The 18,921-nt window shown below is 41.3% G+C and overlaps 1 protein-coding gene across 5 annotated transcripts in view; it reads left to right on the top strand.

Annotated features, from left to right (window-relative positions):
• Nucleotides 1-18,921, top strand: part of LOC121870412 (endophilin-B1-like) — a gene marked incomplete at its 5' end in the record, with an annotated part of 148,037 nt that overhangs the window by 45,566 nt on the left and 83,550 nt on the right. For all 5 annotated transcript variants that reach the window (XM_042372253.1, XM_042372252.1, XM_042372251.1 and 2 more), the window contains 1 exon segment: nucleotides 6,450-6,560. In XM_042372253.1, the coding sequence (XP_042228187.1) occupies nucleotides 6,450-6,560 (111 nt within the window).

Here is an 18,921-nt window from a genome sequence, read left to right as displayed (position 1 = left end):
TTTTTTTTATCTATGTCGGACTTGACCTGGTTTGGGTCTAACCCCGTCGTAAGTCGGGGTCTGGAATGTATATATATGATATATATCTATATATATATCTATATATAGATATATCTATCTATCTATCTATCTATCTATCTATCTATCTCTCTCTCTCTCTCTCTCTCTCTCTCTCTCTCTCTCTCTCTCTCTCTCTCTCTCTCTCTCTCTCTCTCTCTCTCTCTCTCTCTCTCTCTCTCTCTCTCTCTCTCTCTCTCTCTCTCTCTCTCTCTCTCTCTCTCTCTCTCTCTCTCTCTCTCTCTCTCTCTCTCTCTCTCTCTCTCTCTCTCTCTCTCTCTCTCTCTCTCTCTCTCTCTCTCTCTCTCTCTCTCTCTCTCTCTCTCTCTCTCTCTCTCTCTCTCTCTCTACCCCTCTCTCTCTCTCTCTCTCTCTCTCCTCCTACCTCTCTCTCTCTCTCTCTCTCTCTCTCTCTCTCTCTCTCTCTCTCTCTCTCTCTCTCTCTCTCTCTCTCTCTCTCTCTCTCTCTCTCTCTCTCTCTCTCTCTCTCTCTCTCTCTCTCTCTCTCTCTCTCTCTCTCTCTCTCTCTCTCTCTCTCTCTCTCTCTCTCTCTCTCTCTCTCTCTCTCTCTCTCTCTCCCTCTCTCTCTCTCTCTCTCTCTCTCTCTCTCTCTCTCTCTCTCTCTCTCTCTCTCTCTCTCTCTCTCTCCCCTCCTCTCTCTCTCTCTCTCTCTCTCTCTCTCTCTCTCTCTCTCTCTCTCTCTCTCTCTCTCTCTCTCTCTCTCTCTCTCTCTCTCTCTCTCTCTCTCTCTCTCTCTCTCTCTCTCTCTCTCTCTCTCTCTCTCTCTCTCTCTCTCTCTCCTCTCTCTCTCTCTCTCTCTATAACCTTATATATATATATACGTCCGTGCCCATAAAAAAAAAAAACTCACACCACCACAACACCTCCCCTCCACACCACCACCAACACCTCCCTCCCTCACCACCACCAACACCTCCCTCACACCACCACCAACACCTCCTCACACCACCAACACCTACCTCCACCACCACAACACCTCCCTCACACCACCACCAACACCTCCCTCCACCACCCCAACACCTCCCTCACACCACCACCAACACCTCCTCACACACCACCACAACACCTCCCTCACACCACCACCAGCACCTCCTCACACCACCACCAGCACCTCCACCACCACCACACCTCCTCACACCACCACCAACACCTCCCTCCACCCCACCACCAACCTCCTCACACCACCAACACCTCCTCACACCCAACACCTCCCACCACCAACACCTCCTCACCACCTCCCTCCCACCACCACCACCTCCCTCCACCTGCACCTCCCTCACCACCAACACCTCCTCACACCACCACCAACACCTCCCTCACCACCACAACACCTCTGCCCACCTCCTCCACACCACCACCAACCCCACACCACCACCAACCCTACCTCCTACCACCAGCCCTACCTCCACACCACCTCCTCACACCACCAACACCTCCTCCCACCTGCATCCCTCACACCTCCTCACCACCAACACCTCCCTCCACACCAACACCTCCTCACACCACCACCAACACCTCCTCACACCACCACCAACACCTCCCTCCACACCACCACCAACACCTCACACCACCAACACCTCCCTCACACCACCACCAACACCTCCTCACACCACCACCTCCTTCACACCACCACCAACACCTCCCCACCCCACCACCAAGACCTCCCCACACCAACACCAACACCTCCTTACACCACCACCAACACCTCCCTCACACCAACACCAACACCTCCCCAATCTCCCACCACCAACACCCCTCACACCAACACCAACACCTCCCTCACTCCCACCACCAAGACCTCCTTCACACCACCACCAACACCTCCCTCACACCACCACCAACACTCCTTCCACACCACACCAACACCTCCCCACACCAACACCAACACCTCTCCCTCACACCAACACCAACACCTCCCTCACCCCACCACCAACACTCCCTCCTTCCACACCAACACCAAGACCCTCACCCCACCACCAACACCTCCCTCACACCAACACCAACACTCCCCTCACACCACCACCAACACCTCCCTCACACCAACACCAACACCTCCCCACACCAACACCTGACCTCCCACACCAACACCTCCCCACACCAACACCAACACCTCCCTCACAATCACATCACCAACACCTCCCTCACACCAACACCCACACCTCCTCACACCACCACCAACACCTCCTCCACACCAACACCAACACCTCCCCTCACACCACCACCAAGACCTCCTCTCAACACCAACACCCTCCCCAATTCCCCACACCAACACCTCTTCCACACCAACACCAACACCTCCCCCACACCACCACCAACACCTCCCTTCACACCAACACCAACACTCCCTCACACCAACACCAACACCTCCTCTCACACCAACACCAACACCTCCCTCACACACCAACACCAAACTCCCACACCATCACCACAACACCTCCCCACACCACTCACCCACACCTCCCTACACCAACACCTACACCCCCACACCACCACCAACACCTTCACACCAACACCAACACCTCACACCACCACCACACCTCACACCACCACCAACACCTCCCCCCACACCAACACCCACACCTCCCTCACACCAACACCCACACCTCCCCCACACCACCACCGACACCTCCCCCACACCAACACCCACACCTCCCCCTCACACCACCACCAACACCTCCCTCACACCACCACCACACCTCCTCACACCAACACCTCCCCACACCACCACCAACACCTCCCCACACCAACACCTCCCCACACCAACACCAACACCTCCCCCACACCCACACCAACACCCCCACACCAACACCCCCACACCAAACCACACCTCCCCACACCACCACCAACACTTCCTCACACCAACACCTCCCCACACCACCACGAACACCCCACACCACCCACCCACATCCCCACACCACAATCAACACCTCCCTCACACCACCACCAACACCTCCCTCACACCACCACCAACACCCCACACACTCACCACCAACACCCCACACACCACTAACACCTCCCCACACCAACACCACCACCAACACCTCCCCCACCACAGCACCACCAACACCTACTTCCACACCACCACCAACACCTCCCTCACACCAACAACACCACCACCAACACCTCCCACACCACCACCAACACCTCCCCACATCACCATCAACACTCTCACACTACCAACACCTACTTCACACCACCACTGACACTTCCCTCACACCACCACCAACACCTCCTCACACTCACCACCAACACTCTCACAGCACCACCCACACCTACTTCACACCACCACCTCCCTCACCCTGGTCACTTCTATTAAATTTTATAAGCAAAAACAAAACTCAACCTAAAGGACATAAATTAACAATAATATTTCTCACCACAGGCGCCAACTGTCAAACATGTCTCTGTCACCCTCCCTCCCTCCCTCCTCCCAGCAAAGGGTTCTGGTTATACAATAGGCTTTAAGTTTGTATCTTATATAAAATCACAGACTAAAGTTGGGAGAATATAATTTGCATTGCTGGAATCCTTGCAAGACAGCGGATGATTTGAATATAAACGTCATATATTTTGCACAAAAGATAAAAATTTTGCTGTGTAATAAAATTCTTAAATTAGATCTAAAATTTGTATGTCTAATGCAAATTATAGCATGTTTGTATTGAAATTAATCGCTGTCTTGTGAGTCCAGCAATGTAAATTATATTCTCCCAGGTCATTTCATGAAATTTTATGAGCAAAACAAAAGCTGATTTAAACATAAATAAACAAATAAAACTCACCAGACTTCGCCTTAACTGTCAAAGCACACCTCACTTCCCTCCTCTCCCTCCCTTCCTCTCTCAGCCAGGTTTTAGGCTTACAGTTTTATCTTATATAATATCTCTGTACTAGAGTTAGGAGATTATACTTGCATTGTTGGAGTCCTTGCAAGACAGTGAGTAATTTGAATATAAACGTCACATATTTTACACAAGAGACAAAAAAATTTGCTCTGTAATAAAATTCTTAAATTAGATCTAAAATTTGTATGTCTAATGCAAATTATAGCTTGTTTATATTCAAATTGGTCGCTGTCTTGTGAGAATCCCAGCAATGTTAATTATATTCTCCCAGGTCATTTCACTGGCATTTTAAAAGGAGAGAAGCTTAGTAGGAGTGTTAAATAAACACACAGACCTTCGGCAGAAACTGTCAAACATATCACCTCAACCCTCCCCACCACTTCTGGCTGGATGCCTCTTCCCTCCTTCCCTCTCTGCCAGGTTTTAGGCTTACAGTTTTATCTTATATAATATCTCAGACTAAAGTTAGGAGATTATAATTGTATTGCTGGAATCCTTGCAAGACAGCCAATAATTTGAATATGAACGTCATATATTTTACTCAAGAGATAAAATAGTACATTAGTGTACAGTACTGTAGTACATTTTTATAATATAAAGTTTTTCAACTGTATTTTTGAGTAGATTTACGTAAATATCTTCATTTATTTTCATCCATTTACATGCACACACCATACTAAAAGAAACGCTAAATAAATAACCCTAGTGCAAAGCTGGAGTGCACATGTACTAATTTGATTACGGTACTAAAATTGTTATGTCTATTGCAAATTATATGTTGTTTATATTTAAATTAATCACTATCTTACAAGAATCCCAGCAATGTAAATTATGTTCACCCAGGTTATTTCACTGGCTTTTTATAAGAGAGAAGCTTAGTCACTTAAGAACTGATAAATAAACACTCTGCACCAACTGTCAAACGTACTATCTCACCTCCTGCTTCCCCTCCCCCATGACCCCTCGCTCCTCTTCCCTCTCCCCATCTGCCCAGCATTGCTGGAATCCTTGTAAGACGGTTGTGGGGTTTTTAGATGTTTGGTTCACACTCAGGATGGGTTGGAGAAAGGAAACTCACAATGTGCTCTCTGTATACATGTTGTATTGGATGTACAATGCAGCTTAGTGCTGGGAAGGCAGCATGGTTACAAGCGTGATGTAGAGAGAGCTGGTTGGTGAGGACGCTCAGAGGAGGACAGCTTGTGGGTCGCCATGCTCGCCGGCGGGAGCGAGGACCGCCAGGCAGGCGGAGGAGGAGGAGGTGGTGTTGCTGGCTGGTTGGTGTAGGTAGAAAAAGCGCGATCACAGTTCAAGTTTAGAAGCTCCAAAAGTTGTTGGTAGCGAAAGTCAGAGCGGGGAAGATGACAGAGGAAGGAGTAGGAGGTTAGAAGGAATTGAAGTGGGAGAGAGATGTGCTGGCACGATTTGTTGAAGGCATAGCGCACGTATTTGGTCTTTGTCTGTGTTGGGTGTGTGATCCGGGTCACCACCTCCGGATTGTGTCAGTTCAAGTTTAGGTGTCCAAACAATCTGTTGCGGCAAGAGCGTACCGGCTTACCACAAGAGCCCACGAGGTCAGGTCTTAAATAGCGGGGGTTGGCGTGGCTTAGTAGTTGACCCCGCCTCCGTGGGCGGCGCTGGTTGACCTAGACCACGAGGCATACACTGTGGAATTCGCTGGGTCGGCTATGCAGCGACAAACAGCGTAGAGAAATCCACTACGGGTTAATAATTTTAATATAAACGTCATGTATTTTGCACAAGAGATAAAAATTAATCGCCTGTATCACATTACAGTAGTGATTTTAAGATTAAGAGTGTATGTGCGTATATAGTATTCCACATACACGTAAGTATAAAGACAAAGTTTATGTGATGATCGGACAACGTCCATTTCGGTTAACGTCACGTTTCCAAGAACGTATCTAGGACGTTAACTCGCATGACTACCTACAAAAAACAATGTTTTTTTTTATTCTAGAAGATGGGCTGAGGTGCATCTGGGTAGGCTCTCAGTCTTTTTAGTATTTTGTGTTTCTCAAGTACCAAACTAAATTATTCCATTGAAACAACACTTCGATTTAGTGGGAATTGGTTAAAGCGACCTGTCTTGGAACGTATCGCTGCGGTTATATCGACGTTCTACTGTACATTACAATGTACAGTATGGTATTGCACGGCATAGTACGATACAGTACAGTACAGTACAGTACAGTACAGCTGTTGTTAATGGTCATCTGCCATCTGTTTTGTTTGTGTACCTTTGTTCTGTATCCAGTACTGTTGACTTAAAGGTGAGAAAATTAAATAATTATACTAATGAAAGGAACCTGGATGACTTAGAGGCATGTGAAATAAAACTGAAGAGCAAAGAAGAGGGGGTTAGTGGTGACAAGTGAGGGAAACAGTCTAAAATGTAAGATAGAAAGAAGAGATATCTAAATATTCAATCATTGCTCTTTTTTGCTGCCATCCATTTCAAACTGGTATGTGGGTAATAGATACTTGTCTTTGTCTTTATTGCAGATCCTCACAAGCAGCGCACCTACGTCACTTGAATGAGCTCGTTGAGGCTCAGGCTCAGTATTATGAAGAGTCTCACAAGGTGATGATGGTACTTCAAAAGGATCTGGCAAGGTATGTTGCTGAATCCTGAAGGACAGTACAATAGAATTTGAATGTAACAGTGACAATTATCTTGTACACAGTTCAAAGGATTTTTATAGAATACTGATCATCAACAAGTGAGTGGAATTGCACCGATGAGAACTCACCAGAGTCCACCATTACCAGGGGTCTGGACTGTTCAGCTACAGGTTATACAACCTTGACAGATCAGTGTAATTACTGCACAGTATCTCCTAACCTATCAAACCAGGGTCACTTGTATTTTGAATTTCTATCCCTGCTGCTTTGAAAACCAGTGTGGCTTCAGGTTCACTGGAATAAACTCTCTTTGTTGGTTCACTTGTACCTCAGACCTATAGTAGCAATGATTATACATCCCATACTAAGACCCTTATATTTACTTCTCACATTTAAGCTGTACAGACATAGATAGTTGACTGTCAGTCTTCCTTTGGATCAAACTGGAGACTATTTATTTCACAGTTTGTCATTAGATGTTGATAGTGTTGGTGCTTGTAACAGTCCTTATATTTTAACTAGGTAGTGCATGTATAAAGTGAGTGGTGTTAAGTGAGACATCTTGGTTTTTGTCGTAATGAAAGTTGTTTTGCAAATGATCCAAGTAGATTCCTGATAGATGTTAGTACAGTACTTGGAGGCTAAAATACCTGATGCAGTGGGTGCAGATACTGACTTAGTGGAATTTTCTAGGACTACTGTACATCAATGTGCCACCCTATGGGCTCTGATTTCAATCCCCAGTCACATCTCTGATCCGATAGTGAGGTAGAAAAATATATGCATTACCTTACTGCCCTACACCAATCACACATGCTGCAAACTTGCTAGGGGTGGGGAGGTCTATTTGAGGGAAGGTGTTAAGGGGGAAATTCTTTAAAAGGATTTCCCAAATATAGTCACTTAGGATCATCAAATGACTAAATCAGCTTAATATTTATTTGTGAACTACAAAACTTTGTCCCTCAGGTCTGAGAAGGTTGCTTGACACTGAAACATTACGCTTGCTGATTGCGAGTTTTGCTTTCCCAGAGAGAATTACCAAGGCTTTTATATTTTTCTGTATTTGCTCACCGATATGAAATTACAATTAGCTTATTTTTTAACTATTGCTTATGAGTTGGTTCCTTGGATATAAGACCTCCACAACATAGATCATTCTGAAATAGGATCCCGTAGGTGTTGTTGGTGACCTAAAAGGCAGTAGCTGAAATATTGAAGCATGAACCCCAGTTTTATTATGTGAGAAGTCGAGGGACTTTTTCCTCCTTACTGCCTTGTTAGGGTTAATGTGGTGAATGTTAGACCAAATGATTCCTTTTTTATTGGTTCGGGTTAAGATACAAATAAACCAACTGGTGAGGTTTGTTACTAACAGTCAAAATAACCATGGGGCTAAGAGTTCAGATCATTAATTTAATCCTGGTTCATAGTGTGGGGACTAGTTGTGTTGATTAACTTGCTGCTACACACTATACCTCAGGCAATGGTATGCTCTGCCTAGGGGTCTTCCAGTGTGTAGTTGGTGGAATCTCATTGGTCGCTTCTTCCCTCAGCTATGAAACAGTATTTCATGTATCAGTCTTCTATTTCTATCTTTGTTTTATTTTTGTTTTTAAACCAGTATCATCTGTACTTACTGTCCTTGTCATAAGTCAATCAATCAGGTTTACATAGTCAGGGACAATTTAATATCACAGAGGAATAATGCTTTTTAAATGCACTGTAAAGCTATTTGTTATTATTACATATTTGCACATACAGTACAGTATACCTGTATTCAGTATTTGTTATTTTTTCCTTACTCTTGTAAGCTATTTCCTACTATGCTGGAGGATGGCTAGAACCAAGAGCAAACACAAATTCTCTCTTCGTCTGTTGGCATCCATTCACTATACAGTACAGTCTGTAACAGACCCATAAACCAGTCCACATTAAACTCTATCATTTGTCTATATTGCTGAAACCTGGACATTCAACCCCTTCACTTATAGTTCTGTATGTCCTTCATGCCATCCATACAGTGTACACTTTTTGTTTTACCTGTCTGACACACACACACACACACACACACACACACACACACACACACACACACACTCACCACTCACTCACTCACTCACTTTACCATAGATGTATCCTGTTACACCTATAAAGATATCCTTTGCAACTGTAACAGCAGATAAGTTTCAAACTACTAGAAGGGGTTAGATGTGGAAGAGTAAGGATAAGGTTTGAAGATTAATGTCCTTTATGCTTTATAGACTTTAGTTTATATAGTAATGACCTCTGTCCTGTCTACAAGAGCATGTTCCACCTCTCCTCTGTTAGTCCAGCATGTTGTTGTGTTGCCCTCACACAGTTTGTCCTGTAGTGTATCTGATTGCTTGGTCATATCTTTCTTTAATGTGCACTAAGCTTGCCATGTAGTGCTTGACCAGTTAAAGATTGGTACTATATTCAAATAATCTTCATATGTATTTATGTGTATAACTATCTGTGTGAGACTTTTTTTTCTCCTGGAAACTTGTCCTGTTTTTCTGTTTACAGAGGGAACAGTAAGTAGGAAGCTTAGGATACTTGTGAAGGAGATTAACAGTCTGTCAGATATTTGATGGCTATCCTCTAGAATCTGTAGTCTAGATGTACACACACTATATTCAGGTCTCAATATGTGGCTTAGAGTATTTACTATTCAGTGAAATGCTTGCTTACATATTGGGGTTGTCTATTCAAGTCTGAAAGGAAGGTATGAAATGATACCCCCTTACCCCACAAACTCTCTTCTGTTTTTAATTTCTTTTTACTCTTATTTGTTTGCCCCCTAGGCCCAGATGTGGGTCGATGACCTGTGCCCAGGTGGGCTATTCCCCATAAAAAAAAAGCCATTCGATTTTTATTATAACATCACGACGATGAAAATACAGTGTACGAGCTGGCTTAGGAGTAGTCACTATCACTAGTCCTAATTTTTGTCTTTGGTATCACGGATTGTTCCGACTTGGAGGTAGCAATGCCCAAAGTTTTAACAATGTAACTCAGCTTCTCCCCCTGGTCAAACCTCCTAAACACATCATATTTTGCTAGCACTTCCACTTGATGGCCACTTTCCACTCATCTTAAATAAGAATGCACAGTACAATACCTGTAATACAGTCCAGTAAAGAGAGGCACAGCTGAATATTGGCTGGAGATTCAAACAAACGGAAACCATTGTTGTTGTTGTTGTGGGACTGTAGCTACAAGAGTCTGCACAAAATTATTTGTAAAATTTTGGTAAAAATTTTTAGTTAAAAATATTTATTTGTTTATTTTTTTATTTAACCAAATTCCGTATGGGTGATTTTTTTTTTTTTTTTTCTCGTAGGCCCAAAATTTTGGGCATAATTTCAAAATTCCTTATACAAATTCCATCACCAAGTATTCCATAATGCAGGATGCCTGTTTCTGAACTTTGTCCTGTTCTGTAAAATTCTAATTTAGTCCAACAATCAGAGCAGAACTGAAGTCATTGATACCAGGTTCGCCACCAATAACCGCTTTGTTAACAAAATTTGCTGTGCAATAAGATTACTGTAATACATAACATACCCTAAAATAAAATTGCACATATTTTATGTACCAAAACTAGCTTCTTCCACACTCAAACCATCATCTAAGCGACTCCACACAGTTCAGCCAGGCAGTCAACCAGCTGACTCTGAGACGTGTGTGTGTGTGTGGCGGTGTCGTATTTGTCAGTTTGATTTTATTTACAGTATTCATTATTATACAGGTATTCACATATGATAGCTTCTTATGGTGTAAGTTTTATCATGATAATATAGAATATTAAATATGTAATAGAAAAAATACAATGCAGGGGGTCCCCGGGTTACAAACGGGTTCCGCTCCGGAGAATGTTCTGCAGTTGGAACACATGCTATGTGCACACCGTACTTACAGAACAATGTTTAAAATCCCACTATATCATAGCCTAAGTCCTTATATATGTAACCGGTCGGAATTCTACCTATTGTGGTTTTTGAGTTATAGTGGATGGTAATGCAGTGGAAGCGCCCCTCAGAGAATACCGAACCAGCACAAACACAATTAATAAAAGTATTTTCTGTGACCATGGAATAGCTAGTACCAGTGATTAGGGTTAATGAGACGCACTGGTAAAAAAAAAACACTTTTATTCCTTCCAACACTACAGACGGAATCAATAATTGTACACAAGCACTAGAGTAATTTCTTAGCGTAGCTTACATCACTACAATGGGAAACAAAAGTTGTACATGGCATCAACAAAATTATTAAAAGAACTAATAATGTGGGGGTACTACATACACCAGAACAGACACAAGAACAAAGAACTCATTAAACAACCTTCGTACATCCTACATCACTTAGTAGCATATAAAACAGTAAAAAAATATTACTTGCACAGATGAAAATGTCTTAAGTGCATCCGACAAAATTATAGTAATCCCTGAGGAATAGAGATCCTGATTTAGTCATACTACACAAGAACATGGATCACTCATAGCCTGTCTGGAATGACCCACAAAATACTATTATCCTAACTATCCTACCTACACAGAACCCGAAAGTTGTAACTACTAACCTGTCAAGTGGCAGGCATTAACAAGAAACTGAGAGAGTCACTCATGACCACAGGCAGGCAGGTGCTCTGCTGTTTTATCATTACTCTTTCTAGGTTCAGGAGTCATGCATGCATTTCTCCACCAACACCCGTTCAGAATGCACCATTACTTTAAAGTGCTACAGCATCAACCAATTCTTGAAGAGGAACTCCTACTCCCCACGTGTGCAATCAACCATAAGGATGTTGATCTCACACCTGGACTTGGCTATTTGAACCACATGTACCCAACACTGGGGAGATGAATGTCTCTACGTAACCACTAGAACTCCTGGTCCCACCATGTGACCCTTCATTCACTCAGTCTGCACTCAGTTGGCTTACTCCCAGTACTTCATGGACAGGAAGAGAGCAACTGTTGGCCCAGCCTAGTTAGGCCAGCTCAGAGTACAGTACAACCTGGTGAACCCTGCTCAGCTGAGGGAGGGGTTCTAATTCCTGTTAGCAGGATTTTTCACTGACTGACTGAGGAGATGTGTGGGTAGTTCCTGTGGTGTTGTATGAACCTAGGTGGGGAGATTCGATGAACCAGATCGACCATATCCAAGCTCTGCGGCCAGTCACGGTAGTTTGGTAAATAGGGACACCTGTCTATTCGCCGCCGGTGGGTATCCACCCCGTGAGTAGCCAGCTATATCTTCCAAACCACCATCACCACCAACCAAGTGGGGTCTCGTGACCCTGCAAAAGGAGTACAGTACTTTGTTAACTACCGTTAAATTCTTCTCCGCCCTATCTAAACACTGTCTGAGATTGAATAAGGACTTAATTGCAACACGGATGAACTCGTGGGAAGGGACGAGGCCACGTGGTTGCTTTTCTCTCTCGCTGAGCACGTATTTAGACGTCCGTCTAGGTCAATGACCGTGAACTTACTGAGGCCGGGCCAATGTCTGCATACCCCAGGGCACTCGCCTGCCCCCAACCCGTGACATCATCTATTCATGTATTTTCATTAGTTTTCTTGAGACACACACAACATATTTTGAACTTGGAAACTATCCACAATAACTTTAAATTTTATATTTGTCTTTTAACTTCATACATCGTGTCTACATTAATTCGATAAAGTACATTTAACTTTCTATAGGCCTAGTTCAAAATGCTTCCACCCCTTGTCGAGGGCGTTGCTTGGAGTCTTTGTCTTAAAATGCCACGAGGCATGAGTGTTTTAGCCTGGCCTAATTATGTTTTCCTGTTTGCCAGATTGGTCATTTTTGTTCTAACATCTCTAAATATCACATTAGAATTTCTGAATATTACATATACCCCCTGTACATCTAAAATCACTTAATATAAGAGAAAATAAGAAATAGAATGGCAAAATACAGTACAGTCATCCCTTGGTTATAGCGCACTTGGTTATCGTGATTTTCGTTATCACGCCTCCATCAAAATCTGCACACCTGCCGTTATAGCGCATTTTTCAGGCCGTGAATTTGGTTATCACACATTTGCCTCCAGGTGTAATGTTAACTTACATCTATTGAGGATAAACTTTCACCTACAGGGACAGGAGAAAAACTTTCTCAGGTTTCTTACAGCATTTTTGCATCCCTATTCAACATGAGCAAGAGAGCAAGTGATGGTAGTGTTGTTTCAAAAGCTAGTAGAAAGTGTATAAGCTTAGCCGAGAAATTAGATGTGTTCAAACGATATGAAAAAGGGGAGAGGTCTGTGGATATTATATGGAGCAAGCAATGAACATATTTTCTGAAGTGGATCCATTAACAGAACAAAGCATTAAAATTTAAATAAATGCAAATGACCTCTACATAAAGTTGAATAATGAGAAAAGAAAGCAGCTGTACAAGGTTCTTTCGACAGCTTTATTATTCAAAGGCCTAGACCATCAACTTCAGCTTCACCATCAAATTCAGAATCATAAGTAGCTTCAACATCAACTTCAGGTTCAGTAACAGTTTCAGCAACAGCTTTATGGAAAGCTACAGCTTCAGCCAGAGTTGAACCTACAGCTTTAGCCAGAGTTGAACCTGATGATGTCGTCATCTGAGTAAAAACTTGCACAATATTCATTGGCTGTCCTTATGTTTTAGACTTTACCACCATTGGTGAGTGGAATTTTTGTTTTACATTCATAAATACTATTTAAAACATATACAGTATGAACAATAAATAAGTGTTGCTTTCATATTCATATGTAGAGAAATGACGATATGCTTTCACATGTATGCACTTACTGTTCATATGTTGGCGTTCCCAATCGTCTCGCCTTATTCCTTTACCATTAGTGGTTAGCTACTTCAAGTGTTCCATTTATTTACATTAAATAACATTACTTAAAACATACATACAGGTATTAATTTTTTTAAATTAAGTTCACTACAGCTACAACCAGGGTCTTATTTTCTTCAGTTTCTTATGTAGAACCATCGTCACTGACGAAAACAATGCCGTCTTGTCTCCTCGTGTGTGTTTTAATATTCTACGTATTATTAATGAATTGCATTGTTCATTTCACATATATAAACATTAATTCAATCAAATACATATTCAGTAAAACAATAATGAATCTTTTGTACATATTCTTAAGATAAATGACTGTTTCCTTGAGTGTGCACGTATACATTTGCGTTCCACTATCAGTCTCACTTTTTCTTTAATATCAGTGGTTACTTCTACTGTACATTAAATAACATTAATTAAAACATACATATTTTTTACATTAATTTTACTACAACAACAACCAGGGTCTTATTTTCTTCAGTTTCAGGTGGATAACTGACATTATGGGTGCAAACACTGACAACAACAATGCCGTCTCTTATCCTTTTGTGTGTTTTAATATTCTACGTATTATTAATGAATTGTAGATTAATTTCGCATATATAAAGATTAATTCAATCAAATACATATTCAGTAATAAACAATAATGAATCTTTTGTACATATTCTTAAAAAGAAAACTGAAGCGGTATCCTTAAATGCGCACGTACAATATATGTTGGCGTTCCCAATCCATCTCTTTTTTTTCTATTTGCCATTAGTGGTTAGCTACTTCTATTGTTCCATTTATTAACATTAAATAACATTACTTGAAACATATATACAGTGTATTAATTTTTTTACATTAGTTTTACTACAGCAACAACCAGCGTCGTATTTTCTTCATTTTCTCGTGTAGAACTATCGTCCTGGACTCCCGGCTGTAAACACAAATGAAAACAATGGCGTCCCAACCTCCTCTTGTGTGACCATATTATTATTCATTTATATTGTATAAGATGCATTCAGAATCATTATTTAAAGAATATAGTTTGCAAAATTCATTAATTGTATTGTTTTGGGGGGAAAAAAGGGTAAAAAGCCACACAAAAGATATGAAAAGGTCACACTTCGGAATGCATCTCATTATTATTGCTTTATTTTAATGGTAATTAATGATTCGCGATACGATGATTCACCTTACACTGCAATATTGGAGGACACATTACCGTCGTTATTCGAGGCTTTGCTGTACTCTCGATTTAATGGAATCCGATATCACAAACGCTCGATTTAGCGGAAGGAATTTTTTCAGTTATTTTTCACTCAATTTAGTGAACTAGTTCGCTCAGTCGAGATTAATTCCGTTAATATGGCTCACACCTACAGAGATGCCCCAGACACATGATTTGTACAGTAAAACCTCGATTAACCGCCCACATATGGGGGGAAGGGGCCGACGGATAATCCAAAAGTTCGGTTAATTGTAAATAAAGTCTACGGAAATACAACATACTTTTTAAAGTACCTATCCCTAACCTACTTCATTTAAGTCCCTCTATTCATTTTTGTTCAGTTGCCATTCATATTTCAATAGCATTTGCTTTACAGCATTAACCACTTTAGTAAATAAATATGAACCAGCACAGAAATCATGAATAAAAAAAAAGAAGTCAAACAACATATGGCATCACGAAAATTGTGACCAAGTCCCAGGTTGCTAATCTGACTATCTGCCTCATTTACACACAATTGCAGGGTCTCAATTATTTCTCTTACTATTGACAACACCTCATAGGCTACATATATTGTTTCTCTTTTTTTTTTTTTTTTTTTTTTTTTTTTTTCTTTATGGTTCTTTATTATTATTATTATTATTATTATTATTATTATTATTATTATTATTATTATTATTATTATTACTATTACTATTACTATTACTACCAGTGACCCCTCGTTTAACGAACGCCTCGGTTAACGAAATTTCGGTTAACGAACTGCCTTCCATAAGGATCTTCAATTCGGTTAACGAACAAAGATTCGGTTAACGAATTTCTTACGAACCGACCTCAACATGTTTTCGCTTGCACTGGCCGGGCAACCAGCTTTAGTATCAGTCCGCCAATACATTAATCGGTTCTAGGGCTTAAATTCCTTACTATTTTAGTAAATATCAAGAAGTTTATACTGTTCAATAATTTTAAAAGTTTAATATTCAATTTTTTAGTCATTTTAACAATTATTGAACATAATTGAAGGTAAAGTGACTAGTTTAATGTGCGGCATCCAGCCTCTTAACACAGCAAACAGGCGTTAGTCTCTCTCTGTTTTCACTGGAGGTAACATCTTGCTTGAGACTCTCTTCAACTAAACGCTTTTTTTCTGTGTTTCCAAGCAAATTATTGGTCATTTTGAAATATATTTTACATATTGACAATATATAATGCAGTACAGTGTTGATTTAAAGAAAATAATCTTGAAATACACCAAGAGAACTAAAATTTTATGGGTGAAATGGTGCCATGGGGTGACTTCTCTTCCACCCCAATGCCTTCTCTTTCCTTCTCCTCCACCCCCATTGTAATTCCCATCATCATCATCATCATCCAGGAGCCTTCTACATACACACCTCAAAGTAAGTGAACTTTTCTACCATTTTTGTTGAATTTAGGCAATTTTCGGTGAGCTGGAACCAATTACCCAAAAACCCATTGAAACAATGGTTTCGGTTAACGAACTTTTCGGTTAACGGACGACCTTCTGGAACGGATTGAGTTCGTTAACCGAGGGGTCTCTGTATTACATTTTTGCCCCCCAGGCCTCGATGTGGGTCAGTGACCTGTGCCCGGGTGGGCTAACTCTGTTAAAAAAAAAAATAATGATATACAGTCAACCCTTGCTTTACGCGGTCCCACTTTAGGCGTTTCCACGTTTACGAGGTACCCTGCCGAAACCGGAATGCTCACTTTCCGCGGTGTGTGTACCCTTTTACGCAGAGAGCGGCGCGAGCAGGGTGCGCACAAGGTCGCCCAGTCATCAAAATATTGCCGAGTTCTTTACCCGCCACCCACCACAGCCGGCCCAAGTCAGTGATAGTGATAATGATAGTGAGGATATGGACTTATATGGACTTTGAGGGGTTTGACAAAGAGGCCCTGCAAGCCTCTGTGGTGGATAGTGATACAATTGATACAGGTGAGGGCCAATAATCTGCTCTCTGCCTCGGAACCAACCCCCCATCCCCGTGTGCCCAGCCATCTTTTCTACTAATGTAAGTGTTAAAAAACCCAATATTATTGATATTTCTCTTAATTATTAATTGTGTGTGCATACCATCATAAAATTAAGAAGTTGTTTTTACTACAACGTAGGTATTGTGTCTGAAAAAGTGGAGTTTGGGGGTCGGCCCGGTCTCGATTTCAATTAATCCCATATGTTATGTTGTTCACTTTACGTGGGCCGCCGTGGGTTGAATTAACCGCGTAAAGTGAGGGTTCACTGTATATATATATACTGTATATATATATATATATATATATATATATATATATATATATATATATATATATATATATATATATATATATATATATATATATATATATATATATATATATATATATATATATATATATATATATATATATATATATATATATATATATATATATATATATATATATATATATATATATATATATATATATATATATATATATATATATATATATATAAAACACCGGTTGGAATTACTGGACTTTAATTTCTCACTAGACTTGGGGTTTATTAAAGATTATTAGATGGTAATGGCAGTGGAAGCGCCCCTTTGAGAGAAATCCCGAACCAGCACAAGAACACTTAAATTTGCTAAACAAAATGAATTGTCCGTGACCCGTGGAAGGATAGCGTCTGTGACTGGGATGAATGAGAGACACTGTAAAATTTAGACACTTATATTCCCTCCAACACTACAGACACAATCAAATAATGGTACACCAATATGCGCACCTCTTAACCTGAACTTAAAACACTACTCTGGGGAATAAAGGTTATACATGATATTGAAAATATTAGAAATTCAGACAATGCCTCATTAGACAACAATAAATTTAAAGTATTAAGAAATGTTGCTTGCACACATGAAACAGGCCTTAAGGGCTTTCAACAAAATAATACCAATCACTGAGAAGATTTTATAAAAAATAGGAAATCAATAACTCTACAATGAATAGGCCTTAAGGGCACTCAACAAAATGATATCCAGCACTGAGAAAATGGTATAAGAAATGGAACTTATTAACGCCACCCTGAGTAGGCGTTCAGGGCACTCAGCAAAATTATATTACCCCAACAGATACACACCTCCTAACCTAACTTAAACACTACTCTGGGGAACAAGGGTTATACCTGAGATTGAAATTATAAGGAAATATTAAATGCACACAGCATACATTAGTAACTGAAAAAATAGTATTAAGTACACACAAAAATATTATCACTATTATCAAGAAGTTACTGAGTCCACCAATACCCGTGAACCATGCTTCCTAACCTAACACACACACAGATTCCACCTGCACTCCATAGTCGTTTAAGGCACAACCAATAGGCACCCGTAGTTTAATGCCCAACCAGCCTTTCTCAACCTTGGAAATGTACCTCTAAGTTCCACTGGACTCTTGGTCCCAGTGTGTGACCCTGTATCACTAAGCTGGCTTCACTTTACCCCCAGTACATCTATGAAACGGAAGGGAGTGAGCCACTCAGACCTTGTACAGTTGAGAGAAGCTTTAGCTTCCCGTTAGTAAAAGGTTTTCACTAAGCTGCTTGAAGATATGTGGTATTGTGAGCCGAGGTAGAGGAGAGTTGATGACCCCAAACGATCGTCACGTCGTTAGTTGGGCACCTAGACAGCTGGATTCACTCCAACTCTCACCATACTCAACAGGTGGCTCAAACTCAGGTCAATGGACGGTCATACAGCTCGCTTCACCACTTGTGTCTCATACCGCCAGTGGACATTATCATACCGCGTGGGGTCTACAGAACCCTGAAAAACCCGGGCTGTTAGCTATTGTCTCACATCACCGTTCGTTCCTACCGCCCTATCAAGCTTTGTCTGAGATTGAATAAAACTTACTTGTTAATACTGATGTTAAATAAACGAAGGAACCAGGTCACGCGATCTTTCTCTCCTGGGTACAGCACAGAGGTGGTCCTTGACCTCTCTCACAGCTCCCCGGCCACGCTTGCTCACTGGTTCACGCTTTGCAGGAGTGACTTATTTACCAGACGATAACAGCTTAATTAGGACGTACACAACATTTTCAGACTGGGAAATGATCTATAATTATTTTCAATTTAATAACTGATATTTAATTTCATGATTTGTGTCCCTATTAACTCGGTAAATTACATTTAATATCGTATAGGCCTAGTTCCACAACCTCTCGCTACGTGTGGGGAGCGCGGTCTTCCC

This window comes from Homarus americanus, unplaced genomic scaffold (genome assembly GCF_018991925.1).
Source record: "Homarus americanus isolate GMGI-L3 unplaced genomic scaffold, GMGI_Hamer_2.0 scaffold40856, whole genome shotgun sequence".
In the NCBI taxonomy this organism is placed as follows: domain Eukaryota; kingdom Metazoa; phylum Arthropoda; class Malacostraca; order Decapoda; family Nephropidae; genus Homarus; species Homarus americanus.
The sequence above is the reverse complement of the archived record's forward strand: the minus strand, read 5'-3'. Positions and strand labels throughout refer to the sequence as shown.